This window comes from Melanerpes formicivorus, unplaced genomic scaffold (assembly GCF_026170545.1).
Source record: "Melanerpes formicivorus ecotype bairdi unplaced genomic scaffold, bMelFor1.0.p_v2 SCAF_2, whole genome shotgun sequence".
In the NCBI taxonomy this organism is placed as follows: Eukaryota; Metazoa; Chordata; class Aves; order Piciformes; family Picidae; genus Melanerpes; species Melanerpes formicivorus.
The window spans coordinates 44519628-44546824 of NW_027142354.1; the positions used below are offsets into that span (position 1 = coordinate 44519628).

Here is a 27197-nt window from a genome sequence, read left to right on the forward strand (position 1 = left end):
ATTGCTGGCCATTGCAGAGACAGCTGTGTGCTGCAGGTCATCCAAGCAAACTTTTTTCATCCCAAAGTAATTATTTCCTGGGTTGAGGGTACCAGAATATATACATGTCACTGCTGAAAATATCAACCAGAGAAGTGTATGTATTTACATATATATTTTAACTTGTTTGGTTTGACTTCACAAATGTATTCTTCCAATTGGTTGCCAGCTTTCAAATAAGGTCTAAGTTACAAGAGTGATGAATTTTCAACTATTTATCAGATTTTTTTAGCTTATTGAATTTTTTTTGCATAAATGAGAATTTGTTGTAAATATAAACATATGCTCAGGCTGAAAATATTTTTGCTCCATTCTCTGTACTGAGCTGCAGCTATTCTGTGTGCACTGAAAATGAATCTCTGCATTACCAGCAGCTTGGAAGTGATGCTTTTTGCACATTTTAGAGACTTCTTTGAGGTTTTGTGGTATTCTTGTGTATGGGTTTTGTTGGGTGTTGTGTTTTGAAAACTGGTGAAGCTTAAGCAGGGCGGATAAGTGACTAGCTGACACAGCCTCTTTCTCATTATTCCAGTATGTCAGCCTAGCGCAGACTACTAGCGCAGACTATTACACATGTAAAAGTATACTTTCTTTTCTTTCCACAATTTGTTGTAGATTCATTTCCCCTATTATGTCCAGCTATCTGGAGCTTGTTTGGTTAACATAAGCTTCATTTACAAAACTTACTAGATAGAATCAAAACTGACTTTATATATTCTCTATATGGGTGCAAATGAGGAAAAGAAAAAAGAAAAACCACCAATGAAAAGCAATGTGATTGGAAGGGTATTTCCTCTTCTAGGTTGGACACTTGCATTGTCTAGTACTTTAATCACAGTGCCATACTTGGGTTAGAAGATGCCAAGATATAATATGTCTTAAATATGGAAGAAAAAGATGGCATTTTTTATGTCAAAGCAATGGACTGTCAGGTCACATTCCCAGATATTGATGCCAGAATGCTTTCCAGACTCCTTGTTATGTATTGATATCTTGTGTAATTTGAAATATTTGTTGGTTTTTTCCTGTAGTAGGGGGAAAGGCTTGCATTCTACAGTACTTGCATAAGTCTTCTGGGTTTTTATCCTATTTTAAACTGCCTCCTCCAGTTTTTAATGGATGTCTTGTTCCTTTAGAACAACAGCAAGCTATTGTTTAAGCTGCTGCATTGATGTCGAACCTGCAAAGGACACACAAGGAATGGAAAGATGAGTGGCTAACCAGGCTTGCAGTGCAAAGATAACTAAAAAGGACTAGATAGAGATGGTAGTTAGTTTAGTGTCTACGTTAAATGATACCATGGTGCAGTAAGGAAAGGGTATTCTTGCAAGGAAGAGTGCAGGAAGAGTGCAAGGAAGACCCCAGCTACAGGCTGGGGTCAGAGTGGCTAGAGAGCAGCCAGGCAGAGAGGGACCTGGGGGTGCTGGTTGATGGTAGGCTTAACATGAGCCTGCAGTGTGCCCAGGCAGCCAAGAGGGCCAATGGCATCCTGGCCTGCATCAAGAACACTGTGGCCAGCAGGAGCAGGGAGGTCATTCTGCCCCTGTACACTGCACTGGTTAGGCCACACCTCGAGTACTGTGTCCAGTTCTGGGCCCCTCAGTTTAGGAAGGATGTTGACTTGCTGGAACGAGTCCAGAGAAGAGCAACAAAGTTGGTGAGGGGTTTGGAACACAAACCCTATGAGGAGAGGCTGAGGGAGCTGGGGCTGCTTAGCCTGGAGAAGAGGAGACTTAGGGGTGACCTTATCACTCTCTACAACTACCTGAAGGGAGGTTGTAGACAGGCTGATGATGGTCTCTTCTCCCAGGCAGCCAGCACCAGAACAAGAGGACACAGTCTCAGGCTGCGCCAGGGGAAGTTCAGGCTGGAGGTCAGGAGGAAGTTTTACACGGAGAGAGTGATTGCCCATTGGAATGGGCTGCCCGGGGAGGTGGTGGAGTCGCCGTCATTGAAGGTGTTCAGAAGGAGACTTGACAGGGTGCTTGGTGCCATGGGTTAGCTGTTTGGGTGGGTTGGATTGGTTGATGGGTTGGACACGATGATCTTGAAGGTCTCTTCCAACCTGGTTTGGTTTATTCTAAAGGTTTATTCTAAAGGAAGAAATTGAAAATTTTCGTGGCCCTTACCAGATTTCTAACTGCAACTCCTTAATTGTAGGAATATTTTTAACTCTATGATTCTATGTTTTTGAACTATATATATTATATGAGCTAATTATATGAGTGTTTTGGAGCCCCTGTGGATAGGCATACAAGAGGTTTCAGAAATTTAGCACTGTCTAAAGAAATTAAATTAATTACTCTCTTTAGCAGTGTGTTTAATGTTAGCTAGTGAATGAATGAAGTCAAAGGGCTAATAGATCTAGTGAGTGAAGCACTTGCTTTTCAGCTGTAGGTCAAGCAGCAACTGCAGATCTCCAAGGAGCACTTGTCCTGAAGACAACTTGCTTTCAGTGTGCTGAAGTGACTGACAGAGCCATGCATATGACTGACAGCTGTGTTCCTTGGACCTCATCAGAATACCTAATGTTGCTTCAAGCCCTATCATGATATCTCACATCTCACAATGAAAGCAAGAGGTAGACAGAGGTGTAATCTCTTGAAATAACATTAGTTTCTAGAAATACACTTTAATTCTATCAGTTATCATCAAAGAGGATTATGTATTTTAGGGTCTAGTTCTTTTTTTTGAAGTATCTAATTTTACTCATGTCTGGTATTAATTAAATTACACAGGAATTGTAAGTGCTGCAGAAGATGTTGTGGAGACTTTTAGTAAACCAGAACATTTCAGATGTCTCATTTGCTTTTCAATGTGGCAAACTACCAACAGTACACTGGAATAATATGTATGTTAAAATTAATACTTGTGCATGACAGTTTTTTCAGATCCATGCTGAGATGCACGCCCACAATTTCTCAGTTGTGTGTATGAGAATAATTCCTCACAAATGTTACAAATAGTTGCAAATGGTTGCAATTTGGGCCAGACATTTTTAATTTACATAGGAATTGCAATCTATGATAAAAATTACAGAATTAGAGAATATCTGTTTATAGTCATAAGCTTTGATTTGGGTTTTTTCTTTCTCAGCACTTCCTGCTATTGCTCAGTATTTGTTGCAGCTCATGTATTGAATTTCAATGCAAATATCTGTTGCTTATTAGTGATTAGAAAAGCCAGTGCAGACTAATGTCTCCTAAAATGTGAATGATCACATGCAGTAGAGAAAGAAGAGCACTAACAATATATGAGGCAGGGTCAAAATGTGTTTACAGTTCACAAACAATAAGTAACAACAGTAAAAGTTTTTGACAATAAATGTGTCAGAGGGAAAAATAATGCCTGAGTTAGTCACTGAGGACTGAGAAGAGGCGGCAGTGTTCTTTGTAAATGGATGACGATACTACATTGTGGCTTTTTCATCATCATAAGCTTCTAAATCTTCCTTTCAGCCTTTTGCTGCAAAACTAGGCTTGAGTGTTTCATTATTTACATGTAATATGAATTCATTAGTCTTCTCACCATTTCATTGTTTCACTGGATGCTTTTTTATAGATAACTAGCCTTTGTTTTTAGTGGCAAAAGAAAAGTACTTTGGAGTGCATTTTGGACACCACAAATTAAGCTTTTTTGTCAACTGTTGCTTCTTAATCTTAATGTTGTATGTATGACTGTATAAATGATGTGTATGGCTCACATCTAATGTTAGTAGTAGCACTACAAAAGAAAGCAAAGCTTTGAGTGATAGATCTTGGATACTTCATATAGTTAATTCATATGGGGAGTAGAGACTAGTAAGAGCCAGTAACAATGTATAATGTAAAGCATTCTGTGTGGCCAGCAATTAAAGTGCTAGAAGTTGCATCTCAGGCAGATATTTGCTAGATTCATTCTGTAAACCTCCACAAATACTACAAGTGCAGGTTGAGAATATAACATTTTAAGGTAGCAATTTATTACATCATAATTTTGTTTATGGTGCTACTGATTAGTAGTTTGTGCTGGCTTAAAGCTTGATGGAATAGCAGTAGCCAGCAATTACATGTCTCATAGTTTTTGTCATTTTCATATGGGTAGCTTTTAGTAACAGCAATACCTAAGTTAGGATTTCAGATGTTTTACAGGCTAGATTATTTTTAACTGTTCCATCTCACATTAAAGTCTTAATCTTTATAGCAGAGGCCTGTGAAGTACAGGAAATTACATTTGGGGGTCTGTACCTGAGCAATATGCCTCCTAATGAGGGTTGTAGCAATGTGCACTTCCTCAGGATGATAGCATCACCTGGCCACCCTCTTTTCCCTCTCCCCTCAAGGTGAGACATGTCTAGCAGGTAGAGCCAGGCAGTTGAGGGGTCTGTGCAGCAAATGTATGAGATGCAGCTTTGCAGTCAGGAGCTGTTTGTGCAAACATCAGAGGGAACATAGGTGGCTTGGTAGTGAACTAGCCCAAGCCAAAAAGGTTCACCTGTCTCTTCTTGAAGCTCTGGTAGTCATGTCTGTTCCTGAATGGGTGAGAATGCAGCTCTTGCTCCCCAAGCTGGCAAAGGGTCAATGTGGGTATGTAGATACCTGCCTACAGCAGCAGGGCACAGTACCCCAGTTCAGCCAGTGCCCTTTCTAGCTCTGAGTCTTCCTTTGTTTGCAACCCAAGGCCTACCTTGCCATGCCAGTGATAGCTCAAATACAACGTACATCTTGGCTTTGGCCTCCTTAAAAAGGTTTAGATGCTGGGGTCTGTTTGTGGCTTTGGTATCAGTCTTTGATATATGCCACAGTTGTTAAAGTAGGTATTAATATGAAATAATGAATTTGTGTAGCATTCAACTTTTCTGTAGCTGTCTATCACAAAGTTCTGAAGTGGATTTCTTTAAAGACTCCATGTCTCCTGAGGAAAAGGGGATAAGGCAGTGTGTCCCTGGACAGGATCTATGACTCATTATGTCAATCAAACTCCACTTCAGAGGGGAATAAAGAGATTTGTATCTCAAAGCTGTGCATAACGACTTCTCGGCTTTTCATTTCATATTTATGAGCGGTTTACTTTGAAGTGTTTATCAGGCAATACGCAGAAACATGAGAGAGCATTGCCTGAAACCATGTTCAAGTGTCTAATCTGTTAAATGCTTGCTGAGCAGGCTGGTTCATCAGTGCATGCAATGCAAAAAAGAGAGGAAAAAAATAAACTTTCTGAGTTTTTGAGGGTTTGAAGCAGAAGCTTTATATTAACAATATAAAAAGGATTAATAGTGCCAAGCATTTCGAAATAAATGTAATATATGAAACTTACAAAAGTTGGTTATGTTCTGTGTTAAGTAGATAAATAATTCTTTGCTTGAAAGGAAGTTTCACAGTACTTAATACTAAAACTATACAGTGCCACATCTGCTCTTAAGACAGGCGTATACAGTGACCACAAGATTCTCACTGTTAATTTTGAAGGCTTGAGGCATTCTTTAAAGCAAGCTTCTGTAAGGTTCTTTCTCCCCCACCAAAAAGGGCAATTTGCTGATAACAGAAGTGTTAAAAGCTGATAAAAGAATAGCAGTGGCATTATGCTGCAATGGAAACACATTTTTGTCAGTATTTCCCATTTGCTGTGTGCTGTTCCTGCAGTGGAGCTCTGAAGAGGCAAGTGTGGTTAAATAGGTCAAAGGTAAAAACGCCAAAAATTTACAGTATCACAGTATCACCAAGGTTGGAAGAGACCTCGAGGATCATCAAGTCCAACAAAATGGCAGTGTTTTTCTCATTTAAATATGTCTCTAAGGGGTTAACTAGAAGAGAGCACGTGTCTGATGACCATTGATTCAGTTCCATGGGCACAGATTGCTACCATCCATCTGAAGTCAGGCTTTGCTAATTCCGGCTAGATGTGACTGGTCAAGCCAGTCCTATGAGATGGAGGACATAGAGACTGCCAGGCTAACAAAGGGCTCCAGCTGCAGCACTCAAAACCACCTTGGGAAATTTTGCTACCTGTGTGGTCAGTGCACAATATTTATTTGGGTGAGTAGTTCCTAAGGGTGTGTGCTACATGCTGTCCATGCACTTCGTCTTGCATTTAATTTTCAAAGCAACTCTACTTTATGTCTCCTTTTCAAAGGTATTCTGAATAGCCAGTAATTTTTAAAAGACTCAACAGGAATATGATTAGTTCAGTGCTTGATTTTCACCAGGCCATCTTTCACACCATTTTATGATTTTGTGCAGATCCTTTCTGCTTTTAAAAAAAAGTAGTCTATCTTGCCCAGCTACGGAGAGCATATTTGACTCTGAACAGCTTGATTTGTGAGTCCCCAGGCTTGGACTTCTTCCTGGACTTCTTCCAGTTATCCCTAAAATGACTTAGAGAAACACAGCCGACCAGTGCTGTACATGTCTGATTATCTAGCTGTAGATTTCTCTCTTGACTTTCCAGATCAGAAATCCTTGGGAACTTATGGGTTGTTCACTATTTTGGGTTGAGGTTTCTTTCTTTTGGATTTCCCATTGAAGAGTTAAATGGCTTTCTTCTTGGTTATACCTCCATGCACATTGTTTACCAAATTCCCAGTTTAAAATTTAAAAAAAAATCTTATATTTTTTTAAAAGGATATGAAATGCAGGCTGTGTTGTTTCCCTGACCAAAAAAAGTTGTAGGAGAGCTTAAATCAAAGGTAGTTTTCCAATGTGTATGCCTGTTTCCTGTCCTGAAGCTGCTGAAGAGATGACTAAGAAGAAAGTAGAGGAACCAAATGCCTTTGAGAACCACAAATTTGAAATTTAAAAAGATGTGCTTGCAAGTTTTAATATATTTAGCTGAATCAGATGTTTGTCAGTATGAAAGTGATGGTTAAATCTGTGAAGTATCCAGAGCCTCTCACAGTAGCTACTGGCTTAGCTCATGTGCTCTATCATGCCGATAATTAAGAAAAGAGTTTGTTTAGATAAGACAGTGACTGAAAGGCCACAGGCAAGAGCTGTACCACACAGTCAGAGCGGTTCTGCCAGCATTCACCTAATGGGACAGAGGCTGGGAGCAGAATGGGCAAGCTCTCTCATCCATTGTATTTTGCAAGCAGGGGATTTATTTCCATCTCTGGTCTTCAAGTGCTGTCTGTAGCTGCTCAGTACTGCCTTTATTTTAGGGTGAAAACTGCCTATGACTCCCATCTAACCAAAATGGAAATACCTGAACTACCCTACAATGGTTGGTTGAAAAAAGGTGTGAATTAATGTGAGGATTAATTAATAACTCAATCCAGTTTCCCTCATTGATGATACCTGGGTATACTTGATGCTGCTCCAGCATGTCAGTCCTCAGCCTGTACCAGTTCATGGGGTTGTTCATTCCCAGATGCAAGACTCTACACTTGTCCCTATTTGGATTTAATTCAGTTTCTCCCTGCTCAACTCTGCAGCCTGTCCAGGTCTAGCTGAATGGCAGCAGCCTGAGGGGTTGTCAGCCACTCCTTCCAGTTTGGTGTCATCAGCAAATCTTCTGTCAGTGCCCCATGTTCTCTCCTCCAGGCTGTTGATGAATATATTGAACAGCATTGGTCCCAGTACCAACCTCTGAGGTACTCCAATAGATACAGACCTTCAAGTAGACTCTGTCCTATTTACCGCAATTTTTCGTCACCCATTTCACATCCATCTCAGTACCCACTTCAGACCACAGTTGCTCAGCCTTGCTAGCTGATTATGATATATACCTTTTTCTTCAAAATTGTTGTTCTCAAGTGATTTCAATTTCATTATTCTCAGTTTGGTCTAGAGTTTTGCCCTTTTTTTTTTGTTTTAACCCATATAGTGCTTGATTGAAATGACTGAGTTTTGGAGGAAACTCTTCTTTCCATTTTATATTAATGCCTTCTCCAGTGCTCAGAGTCATTCATATTGATCTACTGATTGTTCTAGCAGGATTAGAAATGCAGAGTTAAAGGCTGGAAACTCTGGCATTTCTAAAACCTGTTAGGAGCAACATCTTTCAGACTGTAAATACAGAAGTTCTGAGCAGTTTAAATTTCTTTTATTCTGCTGTGCAGGATGCAGTTTACATTACCATTATTTCTGGGGGAAACTTCAACACACCACAGCGACATGATGTTTACAGTGAGGAAGCACCTTGTGACTTAACAGCTGACAGCTTTGTGTGTGCCTGGGGACCTTCGTAAAATGTAGAATATCCATGTTTCTAACTTGTGAAGCAAGGTATAAAAGAAAACAAATAAGCTTTTGTCTGTGCTGAGAGCTGATTCAGGTTTGTTTGTTTTTTTCAGGAGTTCCCAATTAAACAATAACAAAAGTATGAAAGCTTCTTACTGTGACTTCTACTCTTTCTTGAGAGCACTGTTTATTTATCAAGTCTGGAACACTGGCTCATTTTTCACTGTTTTTAAAATCTTGATTTCATCATATGAAAATAAGAAAAGACTTTTTGTGATTCAGTAAATTATCACCAACTAATTTATCCCCTGCTAGTTTCCTACAGATTTTCTTATCAATCTTTTTTAATAATTGAACTCAGGTTTGTGTATGAGCAGATTAGTAGCTCTGCAGTGATTTTACCTGAAAGTACTTGTATCTATATATTTAAGGTCAACTGAGATGTTGGATTATTCTTTTTTCCTGTAGATGAAGATAATTCACTGTCCCTGTCTGGCATAACTAGAATGCTTCTAGATCAGAGGACCAACATCTTGATGATCTTAAACTAGAATGCAAAAGACTCAAAGAATATTTTAGTGGTGTAAATGCAGATTTAGATTCTGTGGGTGTTTGTGCCAAATGAGCTTAAGTGTGCATTTCAGGCACGGACAGTAAGTAAAGGTACTAAATGCTAGCTCTTGTCTTTTGGGATGGCACTTCATTCTCTCATTATATTGTCTTGAAAACTGACTTCTTTTCAAAGTTTACATGTTCCATGGTGTTGTAGTTGGTATTCCTTCATAGGAAGATACTGTGCTAGTGTGGCAGGAGATAGTACCAGGTGTTGAGCAGGTTGTTTAACACACAAAAACCCCCAACAATTTAAAAAGTATTTTTTTCTGTGTTCTTCTATGGTAGCTATTGCTTTGTTTATGCAAATGCAATGTATTTTAAATCTTTTATTTGTGTGTCTTTGGTGAATTTTATTTAGAAACTCACAATCTCTGAACGATAAATAGGCATATAAAAATACTTTTCCACAGTTTGAGTCATTTTGGACTAGAAAACATTCACTCTTAACTCCTTTTCATAAGTTTCCATCCTTAAAAAACCCACAAACCTAAACCTTATCCATAAACCACAGTGTTTGGACTGGAGATGGGAAGTTTACAGCAAGAACCATATTACTTGCAACATTGCCTTATGTTCTGCTCTTTCTCTTCTACCTCCAAAAGAAAAAAATATTAGAAACTGAAATGTAGTCATTAATAGCCACATTCTTGTTGGAGTGTACATAGCTGGTGCAGGTTTTATCCCAAAAATGCATGGTGTTGCTATCTACACTTCACAGAAGGACAGAACAGAATTTGTGGCTGTCACTGTCAGTCTTTTTAATATATGAAAGTTAGTTTCTGCTAGTTTCCATAACTGCCTGGTTGTTAGCTGTACTATCGTGCATGCATTTTGGCATGAATAATATTAACACAAACACTTTCAAAATGCTAAGATGTCCACTGTGGTATCTGCAGAAGCATTTCCAGTCTCACTCACATAGGGGAAAAAGTGTATTGTTGTAGTTTTAGATATAAAACATGTCTCATGTTTTCATGTCATTTGAACAAAAATTGAAGAAAATCAGGTTAGAGGTGTTCTAGCTTTTACTGGTTATACTTGTCTCATTGGACACAAAGTAGCCCTGAGAATAGCAGACGTTTTTCCCTTGGGCAGGAGGTTGCCCAGCAAACCATTATAAACGTGGGATATACTTATGCAGATTCAGGCGTGCATTGTGTATGTTTTGCTCATAAAACCTTGTGGAGTTTCAATTTGCTTTGAGAAAGGAAGTTCTTTGCATGTTAATGTCACATATAGCTGTACAGCTGTTTTGCTGGAATGTATTAGAGAAAAGCAATGAAGCTGCTAAAGGGTCTGGAGAACAAGTCTTATGAGGAGAAGCTGAGGGAGCTGGTGTTGTTCAGTCTGGAGAAGAGGAGGTGGAGGGGAGACTTCATTGCCCTCTACAACTACCCAAAAGGAGGTTGGAGTGAGGTAGATGTTGGTCTCTTCTCTCTAGTATCAAGTGATAGGGCAAGAGGAAACAGCCTTAAATTGTGCCAGGGGAGGTTTAGATTGGCTATTAGGAAAAATTTCTTTGCTGAAAGGGTTATCAGACATTGGAACAGGCTGCCCAGGGAGGTGGTGGAGTCACCATCCCTGGAAATGTTCAAGAAACATGTGGACATGGCACTTTGTGCCATCATTTAATGGCCGTGGGGGTGTCAGGTTGATGGTTGGACTCTGTGATCTTAGAATTCTTTTCCAATCAAAACAAATATGTGATTCTGCATACAAAACTTTGATAGATTGAACCACTCTAGGTGAACTTTGGCATGCCATGGTCTAGTCTTGAGGTCTGTGGTGACAGGTTGGACTCAATGATCTTTGAGGTCTCTTCCAACCTTGGTGATACTGTGATACTGTATGAATTCTATCTACTTTGTGTTGATTTGTTTGGAAATCGATGGGAATTGGTTCAGAGAATGATGCCAGAGAAAATACATTATTTTGCATGCGGTGAAAACATCAGATGACCATTGTAACTAAAGTATCTCTATCCATTGAATCTGAGATGCCAAGTTTGGGAGATCTCTCCCTGCTATCTATCTATGTATCTCTTCTGAAATGTAGTAAAGAGACTGCAGCAGGATTGCAGAACCAATGAAAGCCTGCACCTGTTCTGAGGAGCAGCTGGCAACATGCAGGGTCATGTCTGAGCAGGACTTCCCCATAGCAGTTCTTTCTGCACTGTTGCCCAGCATTGGCTTGTGGAGTAGGCAAGAGAACTGAGCCCTGAATTTGCTTTCGGTGGGCACTTAAATCAGTGAGGAGAAGAAGAAATGCACCTGGTCAGAACACAGAGGGACAAAGCAGCAGAGGAGATCAGAACTGCACAGGTTTCAGAATGGACAGGTCAGTAGCAATAGTGCATCCCTTTGAAATAAATGAAACCATTTTCCCTTTCCCATTGCCTGGAGCTTGGAAGAGTTGGAAAGGTTACAATAAATGAAAGACTGCCTAAGAAAGTAAAATGTTAGCCTGAAGAATTACATTTAACCTGGGGTGTGTTGGGTAGATAATAAATAATAACCATGTTTGCCACTTAACCTTCATCCTCTCGTCCTCCCAAATCTGATTTTGTCCTTAATCAAAATCATCATTTGAGGAGAAAATGATAAATGCATACTTTGCCCTAAACCAGCATGTCATTTAGAGGAAGTTAAGGTTATGCTAGAAATACAGTTTTTCAGATGGTACTTGTTCTGCCAAAATTAGTGTGTGCTCTGGAAAGAGGCTGTCCTATTCTCTCCTTCCATAGTTAAAAGCTATAAAATAGGGGTGGTCAAAGCTCACCTTGCAAAAAGGTGAATATAAATAAAGAAGTGTTTGGGATGTTCTCAGAGACTACATTCAGCACAGCCTTAGAAAATGTGTATGAAATAATTAAAAATACTGTATTCTCTATTTGGTGTGTCAAAAATGAGAGAGCAGTTCCACAGGCTCTTCACTGAAGGAGGAAATTGTAGTGAAAAAACAGAATCTGGTCACATAATTGAAGATTATACAATATTGTTGGTTAGAATGAAATCTCTTTAGATGCCTGCTTTTAGAAACCTTATTTTTTTAAGTGGAGATGAACCTACTGTATTAGTACTGTCAACAGATTTACTGTCAAAACCAGAAACATCTGTATTCTAGTATTAGGCTTGGAGATCTCTAAGTCAGAAAGAAGCAAGGCAGAAAGAGGATTAGAAAAAAAAAAAACAAACAATTAAAGGATTTTGCTGTCATTGATGAGGGAAGCTAGCTAATACATTTTGCATTCAAAGCATGTGTTGTAATGTGTGTATGGATTTCCATTTGCTGCTTCTAGTCAGTTTGCTACAGAACGGACCAAGAGCTTCACTTTGAAGAAAACCATTGTGCTTCTGTTGTATTTTAAAAATTGCTGTCTGCATACTGCTGTGTTAGTGTTTGTAATGAAATCTCATGAGGTTTGTGGATATTCTAAGTCATAGTAAGTATTACTGGAGTGGAGTGTGTATGAATGTACCCACCTGTTAGCTGGATGACAGCGCATCAGAGGTGAGCATCAAGACTACTGTGGTGTTCTCATACTTCTCACTAACATTGCTAAAACACATCACATCTGTGCTCTATGAAGTAAGATTTATCATCATTAAACAGTTAAAGTTCACTTTTGCTTACTTATATAGCTTTCCTGACTACCAATACCTGGGATTTAATAATCTTAAATGAAATGTGTCACCTGCAAATCTTTTTAGTAGGCAACAGCAGAAATCTGTAGGAGGCCCTGCCGTTGTTAACTAAAGCTACAGATTTTAAAGCTTGGAAGAAGATAAAGCTTGTTCATTGGTGGTCTTTTCTAATTTCTAAGATACCCAGTATTTTTAGTGTTTCATCAGAGGAAAGTTTGTTATTTTGGAGCTTACACAGCTGCTTATAAAGGGGAAAATGGCTAGAGTTAGGAGTTCATGCAAGAATGTTTGTGAACATTACAAAAGGGAGCAAAAGCCATCTGGGACGCCTGTCCTAGGTTGGTGAGTCTTATGGCTAGAGTGGCTACTGTCTTCTCTTTCTTACCTGCCAAACCATGGGATGTTCACTCTGCTTGAAGGAATCACAGTGAAAGGGTAGCTTGTCTTTTCCTTATGCTTTTCTTCTTGAATTTGTGCTCTTTTCAGAAATGGAACATTACAGTCATTGTAATATTAGTGATCTTAAATGAGAGAATCCTCCAAGCATATTTCATGTTAATATTAAGTTTGCCACAGAGGCTGCTTATTGTGATTACATAGTTAAAATTCCTGCATATTGCACAGAAAGGTACTTCTGATTTAGGTATATTTAAACCATTAGAGAGGTGCAATATGTTGTCTAATGATGCATCAAAGGGGAGAGGGAAGGAGACATTGAGAAAAGAAAGGGCTTACATTAATGTCATTTTTTTCAAAAATAGTAAACTGTGGCAAACTGTTGGAGCCTCAGTTTGGAGCATCTGATTGTATAGAGTTAGGAACAAAATTGTCAAACGCTTTGTAGAACAGAATCTTTAACCATGGAAAAAGAATAGTATTCAAACAGGTGAAATACAGGAGAGGACTAAAAAGATGGTAGTTGTTTATCAGATAAGGAAGACAAATAGAAAGGGTGAATGTTAAAAATGTGTATGGTAAACTAATGAGATTAGAATAATCTGTTCTCCCTGTCATTATAATAAATTAATGCATAAAGAATTGAGGAATTTGTTAAAAAGCATGACCTCTTCATATGCCACAGATTGGAGCTAAATAGTGGTGCTTGTGCCAGCAAAAATCATTATGGCTAGGAACATTAAAAAAAAAAAACACCAAAAAACTTGAGAAAGGATGGAATGTCTTAAATAGATGTGCTCTTGATATCCTTACAATCAATTATAGTAGCAAAGAAGGTAAGAGGTATTTATCCTTTTGATTTTAGACCTAGTCCACTTTTGGCCTGCTGATCCAGTGTTGAAGGCAAATTTATCATACCTGTTGCATTGCTGGTCTCAGGTATCTTCCTCTGAGGCATCTTTTAGCTATCACAGCTGGATTAGATTAGTCAGACGGGCAACTCCTGCAGCATGCAATTACCCAAATGAGACTGCTGCCTAGAGGTCAGGCGAGAATAACCTTTGCTTAGGTGGGAATGCTTTCTGCTCTTAGATGATATATTGAGTAGAATTGTACACTGCTGAATTAAACACACTTTTAGTAAGTATTTGTATACTAAGTAACTTCGGTAGTAAATTTATGTAATGGGAAAAGTACTTCAAAATTCATAGAAGTAACGTAGCAACGAGAAGGAAGATACCTTTTCTACTTTACTGAGAGTCCATTCACAGTGTGTAGATTATAGACAGTGATGATCAAGAACTTAACATTCTATTATACTTTAGTCTAGTTTTGTATGAGAGATTGCAAGCACTTTAAGTGAACAGCTGGTAGTAAGTGCTTTTCTTCAATGACAATGGATTTTTCAGGTGGGGATGAAGGGACTGGGGATGGAGGCCTGTAAATTCTGTTGCATGTGAAAAAGCAAAAATCCCCCACCCTGTGTCCTTTTTTTCTTCCTCCTTCTTCTCTGGTGTATTCTTCAGGAGAAAGCAGTTTCTTTCTTTTGTACCAAAAAGGATCTGCTGTTACTTATCTCTTTTCATTTAGTATCACCAGCAATGTTACAAGATGGTACAAGAACCTGGAAGGAAATGTGCAAGAGTGGATTCTGCCTGCACATTTCAGTTCTACTTTGCAATTGAATTTTTAGTAAAAGGCAGTAATACTTTGCAGAAGCAAACACTGAAAATTAATAAAAGAAACTAATCCATAATCTGTTAAAGTAAAACATGTTTGTTCTGGAAAGGAAATCTCTGGAATATTTCATGTCTCTCACCAGGATGCTTGAGATTGTCTGTTGTAAGACTGTAAGGAGATTTGTGAGAAGGAGCATAGAAAATCCTATCCTGGAGGTTCAGAGACTGATTTTCTTTGCATCCTTGAGTTGATCTGATCAACTTCTCAATTTATTTATTTTTAATTTGGTCAGTTTTCAAATCTTTTTCTCCATGTTTATGTGAGATACCAGTCTCCCAGATAATTTAACTCAAATGGATGAATGATTTTTGTGAATACTCTATTTTCCTTCCATTACCAGTGCCTTTACTGCTTTCCTTGGTCAAATCAAAGAAGAATTTCTCTGAAGATTTCTTTTCTCATCACATGTTATAGTCAGATTTTGATGTCAATACAGGATGCTAATCAGAGTGAAATCATGTGGGCTTGTAATGGCTGTTAAAATCCACAGAATATCATTAAAATGTTTTACCATGTATGTAAACCTGCCTAATTAAGCTAATATAGTCATAATTGCTGTGTATTTGTAGGCATTTGTGCCACCAGCTAACAAAAAACCTTTGAAAAACCTCACTTCCATGATGACTTCAGTATTTTTAATATGTATCTAATATCAGTATGCACTCTGCCTGCGTAGCTCAGAAAGCATGGAGACAGTAGGCTTCAGTTTGGGGTCTTGAAAGAATATCCAGCCCAACACCCTTGCCAGAGCAGGGGCACCTAGGGCAGCTTGCACAGGAATGCATCCAGGAGGGTTTTGAATGTCTCTAGAGAGGAGACTCCACAACCTCCCTGGGCAACCTGTTCCACGGCTCTGTCAACTTCACAGTGAAATTTTTTTTTCCTTATGCTCCTGTGGAACCTCCTATGCTCCAGCCTGCACCCATTACCCTTTGCCCTGTCAGAGGACATCACTGAGCAGAGTCTAGCTCCATCCTCTTGACACCCTTCACGTTTTTATGAACATGAACCAATGGTCACCCCTCAGTCTCCTCCAAGCTATAGAGACCCAACTGCCTCAGCCTTTCCTTTCCTTGTAAGGGAGATGTTCCATTCCCTTCAACATCTTTGTGGCTCTGTGCTGGACTCTTCCAACATGTAACGTTCTGTGATTTTTGTACACATCTTTTGCCTTAATTTTGACCCTCTTTTTTTTTTTCCCTATTCCCTCTTTTTCTTTTTTTTTTTTTTTTTTTTTTTTTTTTTTTTTTGTGTTCAATGACTTTAAGGTTAGTTTCTTCATATGGCTAAACCAAAATACATCTATCATGCTGGTTTTGTTAAGTATCTTCTACTGCAATTTCACATGATTTAGATTTACCCTTTTTTTAAAAGTCACTTTGTTTCATCTGTGACTATAGAGCTATTATTTATTGAAAAAAAGGGGGGTGAAGGGGCAAAAAATTGCTGGACTGAAGTGTACCTGAGGAGCTAATGTTTGGGACTGTTCACTGCCTTTGACGAAATCAGAAAATTTCTGATTATTTTTCAGAATAAATATTAGAAGGCAAGTTAAAATATACTCTTAACTCAGAGGGGTTGGGCTAATTTGGTGTTGATGAAAGCTGTCTTTTGTCAGCCTTCTTAAACATTGCCACTAAGTGCTTCATTTCTTTTGAAGCATGCAGTAGAGGGTACTTTTGTACTTGGTGTTGTTGGCCATTGCCTTGCTGCCAGCTCGTTTACTGGTTAACCTAGGGGTGAAAAGAGAGCACATCTCTTCCCTCTCGTCCTGTTTAATGTTGCTGTCTATCACAGTATCACAGTATCACTTAGGTTGGAAAGGACCTCGAGGATCATCGAGTCCAACCTATCAACACAGACCCCATGACTAGACCATGGCACCAAGTGCCACGTCCAATCTCCTCTTGAACGCCTCCAGGGTCGATGACTCGACCACCTCCCTGGGCAACCCGTTCCAATGACGAATTACTCGCTCGGTGAAGAACTTCTCCTCACCTCGAGTCTAAACATTGCTGGGTGAAGACACAGCTCGGTCTTTGATAAGAAATTGATCACCATACATTAATTGACGAGCTCTAAGAATAAATTTTAAGTAAGGCCTGGGTTTACTTTCTATAGATGTATGCACATATCCCATATCCAAATACCACTTAACAGCTGGAGAGGTATATTTAGTATTTGTATTTTGAAAGAAGTTGTAATAGATAAAAAAAACCCCAAACATCTGGATAATGTCTTTATTAATACAAGACACTTAGTTGGGTTTTTTATTTAGGGCATGAACTTCCACTGTACATCTTCATTCTGATAAAGGCATAGAGGAAGGAGAGAAAAGAGAAATTGTTTTTGGACAAACTAAACCAGCCATATTAGAAGCACAGACCACACATCTAACTTCCCTATGATTTAAGAAATTAATTAAATAATTAGCAGTTACACTTCCAGCAGCTTTAGTCTTTGTTCTTCATTTTTAACGCAATGTAGTGAAGCTAAAATGATTTTGTTTTTCAAAAACCTTTGAAAGCCTTAGAGACCAATGAATAGTTCCTGAGATTTTTTTACCTATGTTCATTACTGTAGAAAAGAAATACCTAAACAGATATCAGCCAGCATGTCTGTAGTTTCTGATATCCCTGGGGAACTCCATGTGCTTTAAAAATGTATGAGACTTTGTCCATGGAGTTGTTACTCACTGCTAAAGGTCACATGTTTTGACATTGATCCTGAAAGTATCACCTTTAAACCAAATAACCTCCTGATTTTGGTGTTGATGCACTTTCTTCTTCAATACAGTGAAAAAAGATAGAAAACAATTACAGTGATGCTGGAATCTGTCTGGATTTCTATAGCAGATATTGAACTACCAATCCCACCAAGTGTGAAAGTGCAAAGCTGATGACAAGATTTTCCATTGCATCACTGATAAGTTATCATTCCTTCAAGTGATCCTGACCTTTAAAATCTGTTTTCCCAAATAATTGTTTAGTTTCTGTGAAATAAGAAATTATAATACAATTTAAATTAACAATCCTATCTCTATGAAAAACTTGTGTATGAGAAAAATCAACTTCATAATGAGAAAATTCCTCTTTTCAAGTAATCAAGGGCTCTGTTTCAAAGCCTGTGCTCTGTTCCTACAGATTTAAGGTTAGATACCTAATAAAGCATGTTGTGTCATTAGCATTTGTCAGGAGTTTTATATTAATCACTTACCAAAGTGATTAATTCATTGTGTCTTTGCTCTCTTTTGTGTATTTAATGCATTTAAACTACATTCACTGTGTTTTAGTTAAGTCTCGCTGGATCTGAGCACCGGAGATCTCTGTGTATAATTCACTACAAAGGCTTGGTATATAGTCAAAAGTAATGTAGAAGGTCAGTTTGCAAACTTAAAATAAATCCCCTAGTTTTTATATGATTTAACTTTATGTTTTTTTTCAATTATCCTTTTAGGAACAAACTTCACCCTTGCAGAACTAGGAATCTGTGAGCCCTCTCCCCATCGAAGTGGCTACTGCTCAGATATAGGAATACTGCATCAAGGCTATTCCTTGAGCACCGGCTCTGACGCTGACTCGGACACGGAGGGAGGAATGTCTCCGGAGCATGCCATCAGGCTGTGGGGAAGAGGGATCAAATCCAGGCGAAGTTCCGGTCTGTCAAGTCGTGAAAACTCAGCTCTCACACTTACCGACTCTGACAACGAAAATAAGTCAGATGAAGAAAATGGTAGGCCTTTTTCTCAGTTTATTCTTAATGCACGTGTCGGAGAATGTGATCGCATTTAAAGATAAACTCACTCTTTGCAGGGCGAATTTTTCACTTTTGTTTCTCAGTTTGACTAAAGCTGCTTTTGAATGTTGGTTTAATTTTAGCATCAATATTGGGAAACTCTATTACATCTGTACCATAGAATCTGATATATATTGGAGTTTCTTTTACAATTTACTTTCCACACCGTAATCTTTCAGTGAAGTTTGTGCTTAGAGTACATTAAATTAAACTTAATGAGGAGAGCCAGAAAGGAATTTTGTAAGAGAACTCATTTCTCATCTGTGATTTTTTACACACAGCTTGACATAATATTAATAATCTACAGTATGCTTGTAGCTGTGACAATGGTGCTAATTTGTAACAATCAGGTTTAATTCTGTGTGCTTTTTCATGTATTTGAAGTAGTTTAAAAATGCAATTAATTTGCTGTTTGGTTATTGGTAAGTATTGGGGGACTTTTAGAATACAATCCTGCGCATCAGACTGAAGCAGAGCACTTCTCATTAGTGTAGTTTATGTTCATAGAAATGAGAATTTAGAGTGTACAACAATCATTGGTGACAGACACTGAGTTGTTGGCTGATCCTCAGAGTAAATTGCACAGAGCCAGCTCTCCTTGAAAATGTGGGTAACCCCAGCTTGTGCTTTTCACATCTATCATTACAGACTTTTACTTGGGGAATTTTCAATGCTCACATATTTTTTAATTAAACTAAAGCAGAAAAGTAGTAAAAATGGGTTTGCAGGAGTTTGTCCTTCGTCCTGTGAAGAACTGAAGGTGCAAATTCATCTTAGTTCAAATATGAACTAAGGGTTTTGGTACTTGCCGTTCTGAGAAGGTAAAGAGGAATCTCCCTACCTTTACACTCACAGAGCAACTATTCAGACAGCTGATACCAGCTAATGAATCCAGTTCTTTGCTAGGCATAGTACTTGTAATGAAATTTAATCTGGAACATGTTAGGTGCTTCTCAGAAGAGGATATTTTACGGATGTTTAATTTAGGCTCCACCTAATACTTACTGACAGCAGTATTTGTTTCAACAAAACCCATGTGCCAGGCACTAGAAACACAAGCAACTGCTTGTCAAAGCAAAGAAGGCATAACTGAATTACAATTTTCATACTGATAGTAATAAAGTTCAGAAAAGTACAGCTGATTTTGTTTGTAACAGCAGTCTTTTCTTTTTGATTTAAATTGAATCTTCAGGTAATATCTCCTCTCTGTAGGCACAGCAGGATACATTTCTAAAGAGGAAGAGTGTATTTGCTAATAATGGTGTATACAAGGAAGCCAGTATTTTAAAAAGAATCAGTGATTGATTAATTGATTTTTCCCCTCCCCCCCTCCCCCAATACTATTCACAGAAAATATGACAACTTCTATTGACTACTGTGGCTACTGTGCATAATTTCAGATAAAAGCCTAACTAATGAATTTCTGGCATTATGGAACAATAGGGATTCATTTGTATAGCATGCATTCACTTCTGTGAAGGAGATTGCTCTGTTTCATTGGAAGCACCGTGCCACACCTTATGTCTGAGAAAATTTAATCTCAGCACCTACTTCCATACATACTATTGCAGACATTGATAAAAGAACGAATTTGCTTGTGTTTACTTGCATTTTCCTCCTTATAATACCTGAATTAAGTAATTGGAAATACAGTGCAGTGAATCCGTTTTGAATAGGTAATTTTTCTAACAGTGTTGCTATTAAGAGAAAGAAGGACAGGATCAAAGAGCATGCAAGATACAAACCAGTATGTGGAATTCATTTTAACTTTGAAAGGTTTTTGTGATTAGAGTTTCTATGTGTTTGGTTGTTTAAAAAAAAAAGTCAGGCAAGTATGAAGCAGCTGTTATATACACAGAGGTGTTAGCTTCACGAAACTTTTTAGTCTTACTCTCTCACATATCCTGGTTAGCTGAAAAATCAATGCTGCTTCACATCACTGATTTTATGAAGTTTTGGGATGCATTATCATATAGATTGACAGTTGCCCCACTGGTTCAGCACCACAGTGTGGACACTTACAAAACCATCATTAATTTCTCATGCTTGTGCCCAGCAGTGGTTTCCTACATAATAAACACTGTCCTTCAGAAGCAGATCAATAGCCTGCTAGGTATTCATCTTGAAGAGGAAGTAACAAGGATCTATACTTCAAGAGAAATTCGCTCTCTGATATGGGTTCAGATTTGCAGGATACCAGCATAATACTGGACATTTCTTGGTATGTGATTTTAATCCATTTATGCCTAGCAGTGTTAGAAAGAACTCATGATGCATAGACTACAGAATTTATTTAAAATACCAGTGCAGCTTTTTCCCCTGATACGGTTCAAATGTTGTGTTACAAAAGAGTAGTTAAAATCCAAAAGGTTTTTTTTTTTTTGTTCTTATTATTTGTTTTGTATCTTTTTTAATGGTGAGATACTAGCACAATTTACATCATCACACTTAATAAAAACCCAACTACAAACCAAACTTCTCCCTTTTCTTATAACATTAAATCTATTGTGTTAATTTTCGTACATCTCTAAGTAGCATGAAAAAGATTTCATTTCTAAAAGCTGCACTAACAATATGGTTTTGTTCACATAAAAATCCAGTCACAAAGCCTATGACCATTTTCTGCACTTCTAGATTTGGTATCTTAATTTTACCATGAATTAGAATTCTGTGAGCCTCAAAATATTAATAAGTTTGAAATGCTTATGGGTGAAGTAATGCAAACTCAATTAAATATAGTGTTTTACTTGGTAAATAAAATTCTTCCTAAATAAACACCTTTCTGATGACCTACTTTGAAAAACAACACTTCGATTTTCACATGATTGATAAGGTTCTACGTCCTTGTAACTCTCAGTTTCTGCTACTGTCTGCATCTGGGCATCTCGTCTTTAGACATGGCAGTGTCTGTAACCACCTCATTATTCATCATAATGTATTGAGTTGTAAGATTTAAGTAAATTACTTTTGTTGTGATAGAAATACAAAATTCATTGCTCCCCTGATTTCATGTTCCAGCTTTGTAGATAGAATTCTTTGGAGGGACCCACAGGTACAGAGTATAGGGCATATACCAGAGTTCCTGAATGCTTATTTTTCCTTTCCTTTTATTGAATCTTGTAACTATTTATTCCAAACATCATGGAAGGCTTTTTGAAGGTAGTGCTTGCCATCAGTTGTCATGTGTTCTTTCCTAAGCCTACAATATTCCTATTTGCAGAGTAAAGCCTAGGAGCTGATTGTGTTTAGGTAGTGACCTTGAAGCACATTTTAATATCTTTTTGTAAAGGATACTGGTTGGAGGTACTTTGGTTTTTGTTGTGTGGTTTGTTGGGTGTTTTTTGTGGTGGTTGTGGTTTGTTGGGGTTTTTTTTGTTGGTGGTGTTTTTTGGTTTTCTTGTAGGGGGTGGTGTGTGTTTTGTGTTGGTTTGTTGTTGGTTTTGGTTTTTTGCTTGTTGGTTTGGGTGTTTGGGTTTTTCAGTTTGAGATTAAACTTATGTTCTTCTCAAAAACAAAAAACATGTTTTAAAGTAAAGAAATTTTCACTTTTAAAATCCATGCAAACAGAACAGTCATAATTAAGGAGGATTGTTGTAGAGAATGCAATTCCAATGGCTCTTCAATCTTCTTTTTTCCTGGCTTCACTGTTATTGAATGACCAGTTAGGGCCTGTTAGGGAGGTGATTAAATTCAACCAGCATTAGGCAGATGAAAGTGAAAAGCCGAACAAACCAGCAATAAAGAGAAAGCATAATGCTAGGTAGAAGAAAAGAGAAAGCAAAAGTAGCATGTCAGCTCAAAGCAAATCTCAGCAATATTTCAGAGTGCTGAAATCATAGAGCCATATAAATCATAGAACTGTTTCTACCATTCTGCGATTTCAGCACTCTGAAATATTACTCAGATCTGCTTTGGGTTTACAGAACAGAACTAATGAACTACTAGACCCAAAGAGAATCCACAAGGACGTCTTTAAGTTCGGTGTCAATCTAGATGGTGTTAATTCTCCTAAGAGAGAAGACATCTGAAATAGTAGTAGTGACTTTTTTTTTTCCTGTAGAAGGCTTTTACATTGACACTTCTTATATTAGTACTGTTATTGTGTATAATGCATAATATCACTGGTAGAATGGGTCATAGCATAAAATCTTTATCATGAAATTTCTACTCTGATACTATAATATCAAACACTTGATATGTTTCTGTTTTACATTTGTGTGTCAGAAAAGAAAGAACAGTGTGTCTTGGGAGGGAGGAGAACTTCTGGGGCTGAAACCAAATCATTAAAGTAATGTCAGACCAAAAAAAAAGAGATGACCAAGGAATGCTTTTATCTTACTAGCAGTGATTTTGGATTGAACATCAAGACAAAAATAAGTGGGGATAAAATAAAGCTATCTCAAACTTCAACAAAACAAGGGAAATTGTTCAAGGTTGTACTGTAGTAATTCATGTGTGTCTTTTCCTCACTTCATCTCCTTATCCTCCTGGAGAAGTTCTTTCCTACTTCACTGGAGCCAGCCTGTCTGCAGCATCAGGTTTGAAGATTCAGCCCACATGGAAAGGTGTTGTACGATGCTTAACAGATTCAATATCCATCAATATTTGCTATGCTAGATATATTGGTCACAATAAGTTATATTATTTTTCCTGCTTTACTTTGGTGATGGTTCTTATTGTAGCAATTAAAAGTACGAATACCAGACAATACCATGTGTGCATATCACTTATTACAAAAAAATTTAGATTGCCATGCAGTAAAATAAAGTCAGGACAATTGTAAGATAAAGTATGAAAAAACTGTATCTCTGTTGTAATGTGGTTGAATGTCTTGAAAACAATAAGGAAGTTATATTTTGTCGTCTTTTTTTCTCTGTGATGAAGGTTTTGTTGTTGATTTCATATAGTAATTTCTCAAATGCATAGAGAATTTTATGAGCAATGTAATCTGGCCTTTTCCTGGGATGTCGTTGAATAACAGGCTTCGATTTGCAGTAGAAAAGGTATTAGTGCATCAGAGGTGCTTACAAAGAAGCACCAGACAGATGACAGCTGAGGTGTTTTATGTTCTTATTTTCACTGCTGTAGTTTTGACATGTTGTTCTCAATATTTTATTACTTTAATTTTTATTCATCTTTCTATTTCACACTTCATAGTTGCAGAAAAGGTTATGGTGATGCTGTGATTCTACACATGACAAGAATTTGGTTTTGTTACACGCATGCTAGTGTCTCTGAGTGGTAAGGCAATTTAAAGTAGGTTCTAACATTTCTGGTGACAGAATTCTGTTCAGGTTATAAGACTGGGTGGTTAGGCTTTCTTCTTAAATATTCCCAGTAAGAAATGTTCACTTTTGCCTATGGAAAATACTTCCCTTGTTTAAATGGGAATTTTAAACAGTGCTGATACAGGTAGAGCAAATCTATGTAATGTTTAACTGGAGGGAAAGATAGTATAGCCTTACGATTTTGATACAGTGTCTGTGTTAGGAACAAGAAGGTGGGTGGCTGCAGACTACTGTGTAGTGCATAGTGGAGTTCTGCTAGGGCTGTTGGTGCTGTCTGGGAACACTGCACCCATTTCGCTCCAGATCCACCCAGGTAGCTTGGAAACAGCAGGAGGGACAGATATGAAGCAAGGAAGAGCTGCCACAGTTGTACAATCTGTTCCTAGCTGAGAAAGCATCCAGATGGTCCCAAGGAAATGAAGAGATTGAAATAAAATGTCATATACTCAGAAAATGGAATTGCATACGTCATACCATCAACTAGACTTCTTAAGAAGGAGTGCTAGGAAGGTTAGCTTGTGCACAGGCATACTTCATCTCTTCTTTAGGAAGGCTTGTAAAGCACTTTGTAAATGGCAAATTTAGAAAGTCATTAAGCACTCTATCAAAGCTTGGTTGCTTAAGTGGATCCAATTTTGATGTGCTTTCAAAACCTGAGGGCACTTCTGATAGGAAGTGGTTTCCTAATGAGGGAATTGACTAGCACGAATGACTTTTGAAGACTTAACCAGACATCAACTACAATTTTGTCCCGGGAAATGGCTTAGGCATTCAGTGCAGAAGGAGGCTAGAGGATGGGGTTAAGCACAGAAAATGGGTGTGTAGTACTAGTACACTTTAAAGCCTTGTGGAAGACAAGATTCTGAAACGACAATATATAAAATCTTAAACATTTTTTACAAAATTAGTACAACCCAGTAATGGTGTAGGTCAGCAGGCTGATGCAGTGAAATTAGTACTAAAATACAGGTACATGGAAAGAGCTAAGTAAATGCTATCTGGAACACAGGTTTTGGTGATATTCTGGAGAGTGAGGAAGATGTGGCAAAAGTGACAGCTCTTTTTAGGTTACTGAGCCTTGACAGCTGTGGCTTTGGTTCATACAGCATCCAAGGATCTGACTGAAGCTGTACCCCATTTTGTAGTCTCTCATTCAAAGTGACTTTCTTGGGTAACTGTATGAACCAAGGCAAGCAGAAACTGAGACCTGGGAAATGGAATCCAGTCTTCAGCCAGGAAACTGAGGAAAACAGAAATAGAGACCGGTAAATGAAGGCTACTTGGAAAATGCTGCAGCAGCTGGTTTCATAAACTGCTGAGGCTTGCTGTGATCTTCCTTTTTCCTGAATTCACTGGGAAGGAGCTTTTGCATGCAGCTGTATCTACATCATTGTGTGAAGGTCATAACATGGAGAGCTTTTTTTTTTTTTTTTTAAAAAAAAATCTCAAAATGTCCATGGGATTTTTTCAATTAATATTTTAATTATGAGCCTTTCCATCTACTAGAAGGAAATGATGACACTATGCCTAACAAGAACTCCATTATGGTACATCTTTCAGGTTGTCGATTATTAGTTTTAGTAAAGCAAACTTAGATGATATAGGTCACTTAGGGAAGCAAGCAGCAGCACTTCGGTTCAAAGTGTAGCTGAGTTAGAATAATGCCTATTCACACTTTTCTATAGCAGAGATGCGTACAGTATCACAGTATAACTTAGGTTGGAAAGGACCTCGAGGATCATCGAGTCCAACCTATCAACACAGACCCCATGACTAGACCATGGCACCAAGTGCCACGTCCAATCTCCTCTTGAAGGCCTCCAGGGACGGTGACTAAACCACCTCCCTGGGCAACCCATTCCAATGACGAATGACTCGCTCTGTGAAGAACTTCCTCCTCACCTCGAGTCTAAACATTGCTGGGTGAAGACACAGCTTGAGACTGTATCCCCTTGTTCTGGTGCTGGTTGCCTGGGAGAAGAGACCAACCCCTTCCCGGCTACAACCACCTTTCGGGTAGTTGTAGAGGGCAATGAGGTCACCCCTGAGCCCCCTCTTCTCCAGGCTAAACAATCCCAGCTCCCTCAGCCTCTCCTCACAGGGCTGTGCTCAAGGCCTCTCCCCAGCCTTGTTGCCCTTCTCTGGACACGTTCAAGTGTCTCGATGTCCTTCTTAAACTGAGGGGCCCAGAACTGGACACAGTACTCAAGGTGCGGCCTAACCAAAGCAGAGTACAGGGGCACAATGACTTCCCTGCTCCTGCTGGCCACACTATTCCTAATGCAGGCCAGGATGCCATTGGCCCTCTTGGCCACCTGGGCACACTGCTGGCTCATATTCAGACAGCTGTCGATCAGCCCCCACAGGTCCCTCTCTGTTCTGTACCTGATAAAGTGTATCCCACTTGGTAATAAATGTATTGTGAGTGGCTGATGAGCGATGAAACCTTTGCAGGAAGGTTTGCCTGTATATGGTGTTTAATTAAATGTATCATGGTGACATGAAAAAAACAAAACAGCCTATTTTAAATTGCCCTTGTAACCTGGAGTACACGTCACAGGAAACCACACACTGAATTTATTTTCTGTCTTCTGTTTCAAAAGAGTGGGAAATTTTATCAAAAGCCTTCTCTAAATTTGTCAAGGCACATTTGTTCATGTAGCATATCCCAATATTAGGAATCTTACTAATTACAAAACCTTGCAAGGCCAATGGCATCCTGACATGTATCAAAACCAGTGTGTCCAGCAGGAGTGTGGAAATGATTGTAACTCCATACTGGGCCCTCGTGAGGCCACAGCTGAGTACTGGGTTCAGTTCTGGGTGCCACAGTATAGGAAAGAAATTGAGGTGCTGGAGTGTATCTGGAGGCCAACAAGGCTGGTGAGGGTTTTGGAGGGTGTCTGAGAAGGAGTGGCTGAGGGAGAAGAGAAGGCTGAGTGGAGATCTTACTGCTTTCTACAGCTACCTGAAAGGAGGTTGGAGTGAGACTGGTGTTGGTCTCTTCTCCCAAGTAACCAGCAATAGGATGAGATAATGGGCTTAAGTTGTGCCAGGGAACATTTAAGTTGGAAATTAGTAAAAAATTCTTTTCTGAGAGAATGGTGAGGCATTGGAATAGGCTGCCCAGGGAGGTGGTGGAGTCACCATCGCTGGAGGTACTAAAGAAGCTGTAGATGTGGCGCTTCAGGACATGGTTTAGTGGTCATGAGAGTTGAGTTATGGTTGGACTAGATGATCTTAAAGGTCTTTTTCAGCCTTAGTGATTCTATAATTCCATCATTAGGTCAAGGTACATACTGTTTTTTCTAGTTAACCTTTCATTTATGAAGCATGGCCCAAGTGTGACCAGTGACCTCTGTTTGGTAGTACAGTGAATGTGTAGTTGCCGTATACACATAGAACTGCACGTGTGGTTGTTTCAATATTAGTACTGTTTCTAAGTATTCTCTTTTATACACTTTGCATTCTGTTCTTTTTCAATTAATCTAGCAGCTCATCCAAGACTGTGTACTTGAATTGAG

At 38.6% G+C, this 27197-nt stretch overlaps 1 protein-coding gene across 14 annotated transcripts in view; it reads left to right on the top strand.

Annotated features, from left to right (window-relative positions):
- TENM2 (teneurin transmembrane protein 2) overlaps window positions 1-27197 on the top strand; it is a 686412-nt gene that overhangs the window by 174923 nt on the left and 484292 nt on the right. For all 14 annotated transcript variants that reach the window (XM_068158288.1, XM_068158315.1, XM_068158323.1 and 11 more), the window contains one exon: window positions 18047-18322. In XM_068158288.1, coding sequence (XP_068014389.1) covers window positions 18047-18322 — 276 coding nt within the window. The remainder of the gene's footprint in view (window positions 1-18046; window positions 18323-27197) is intronic.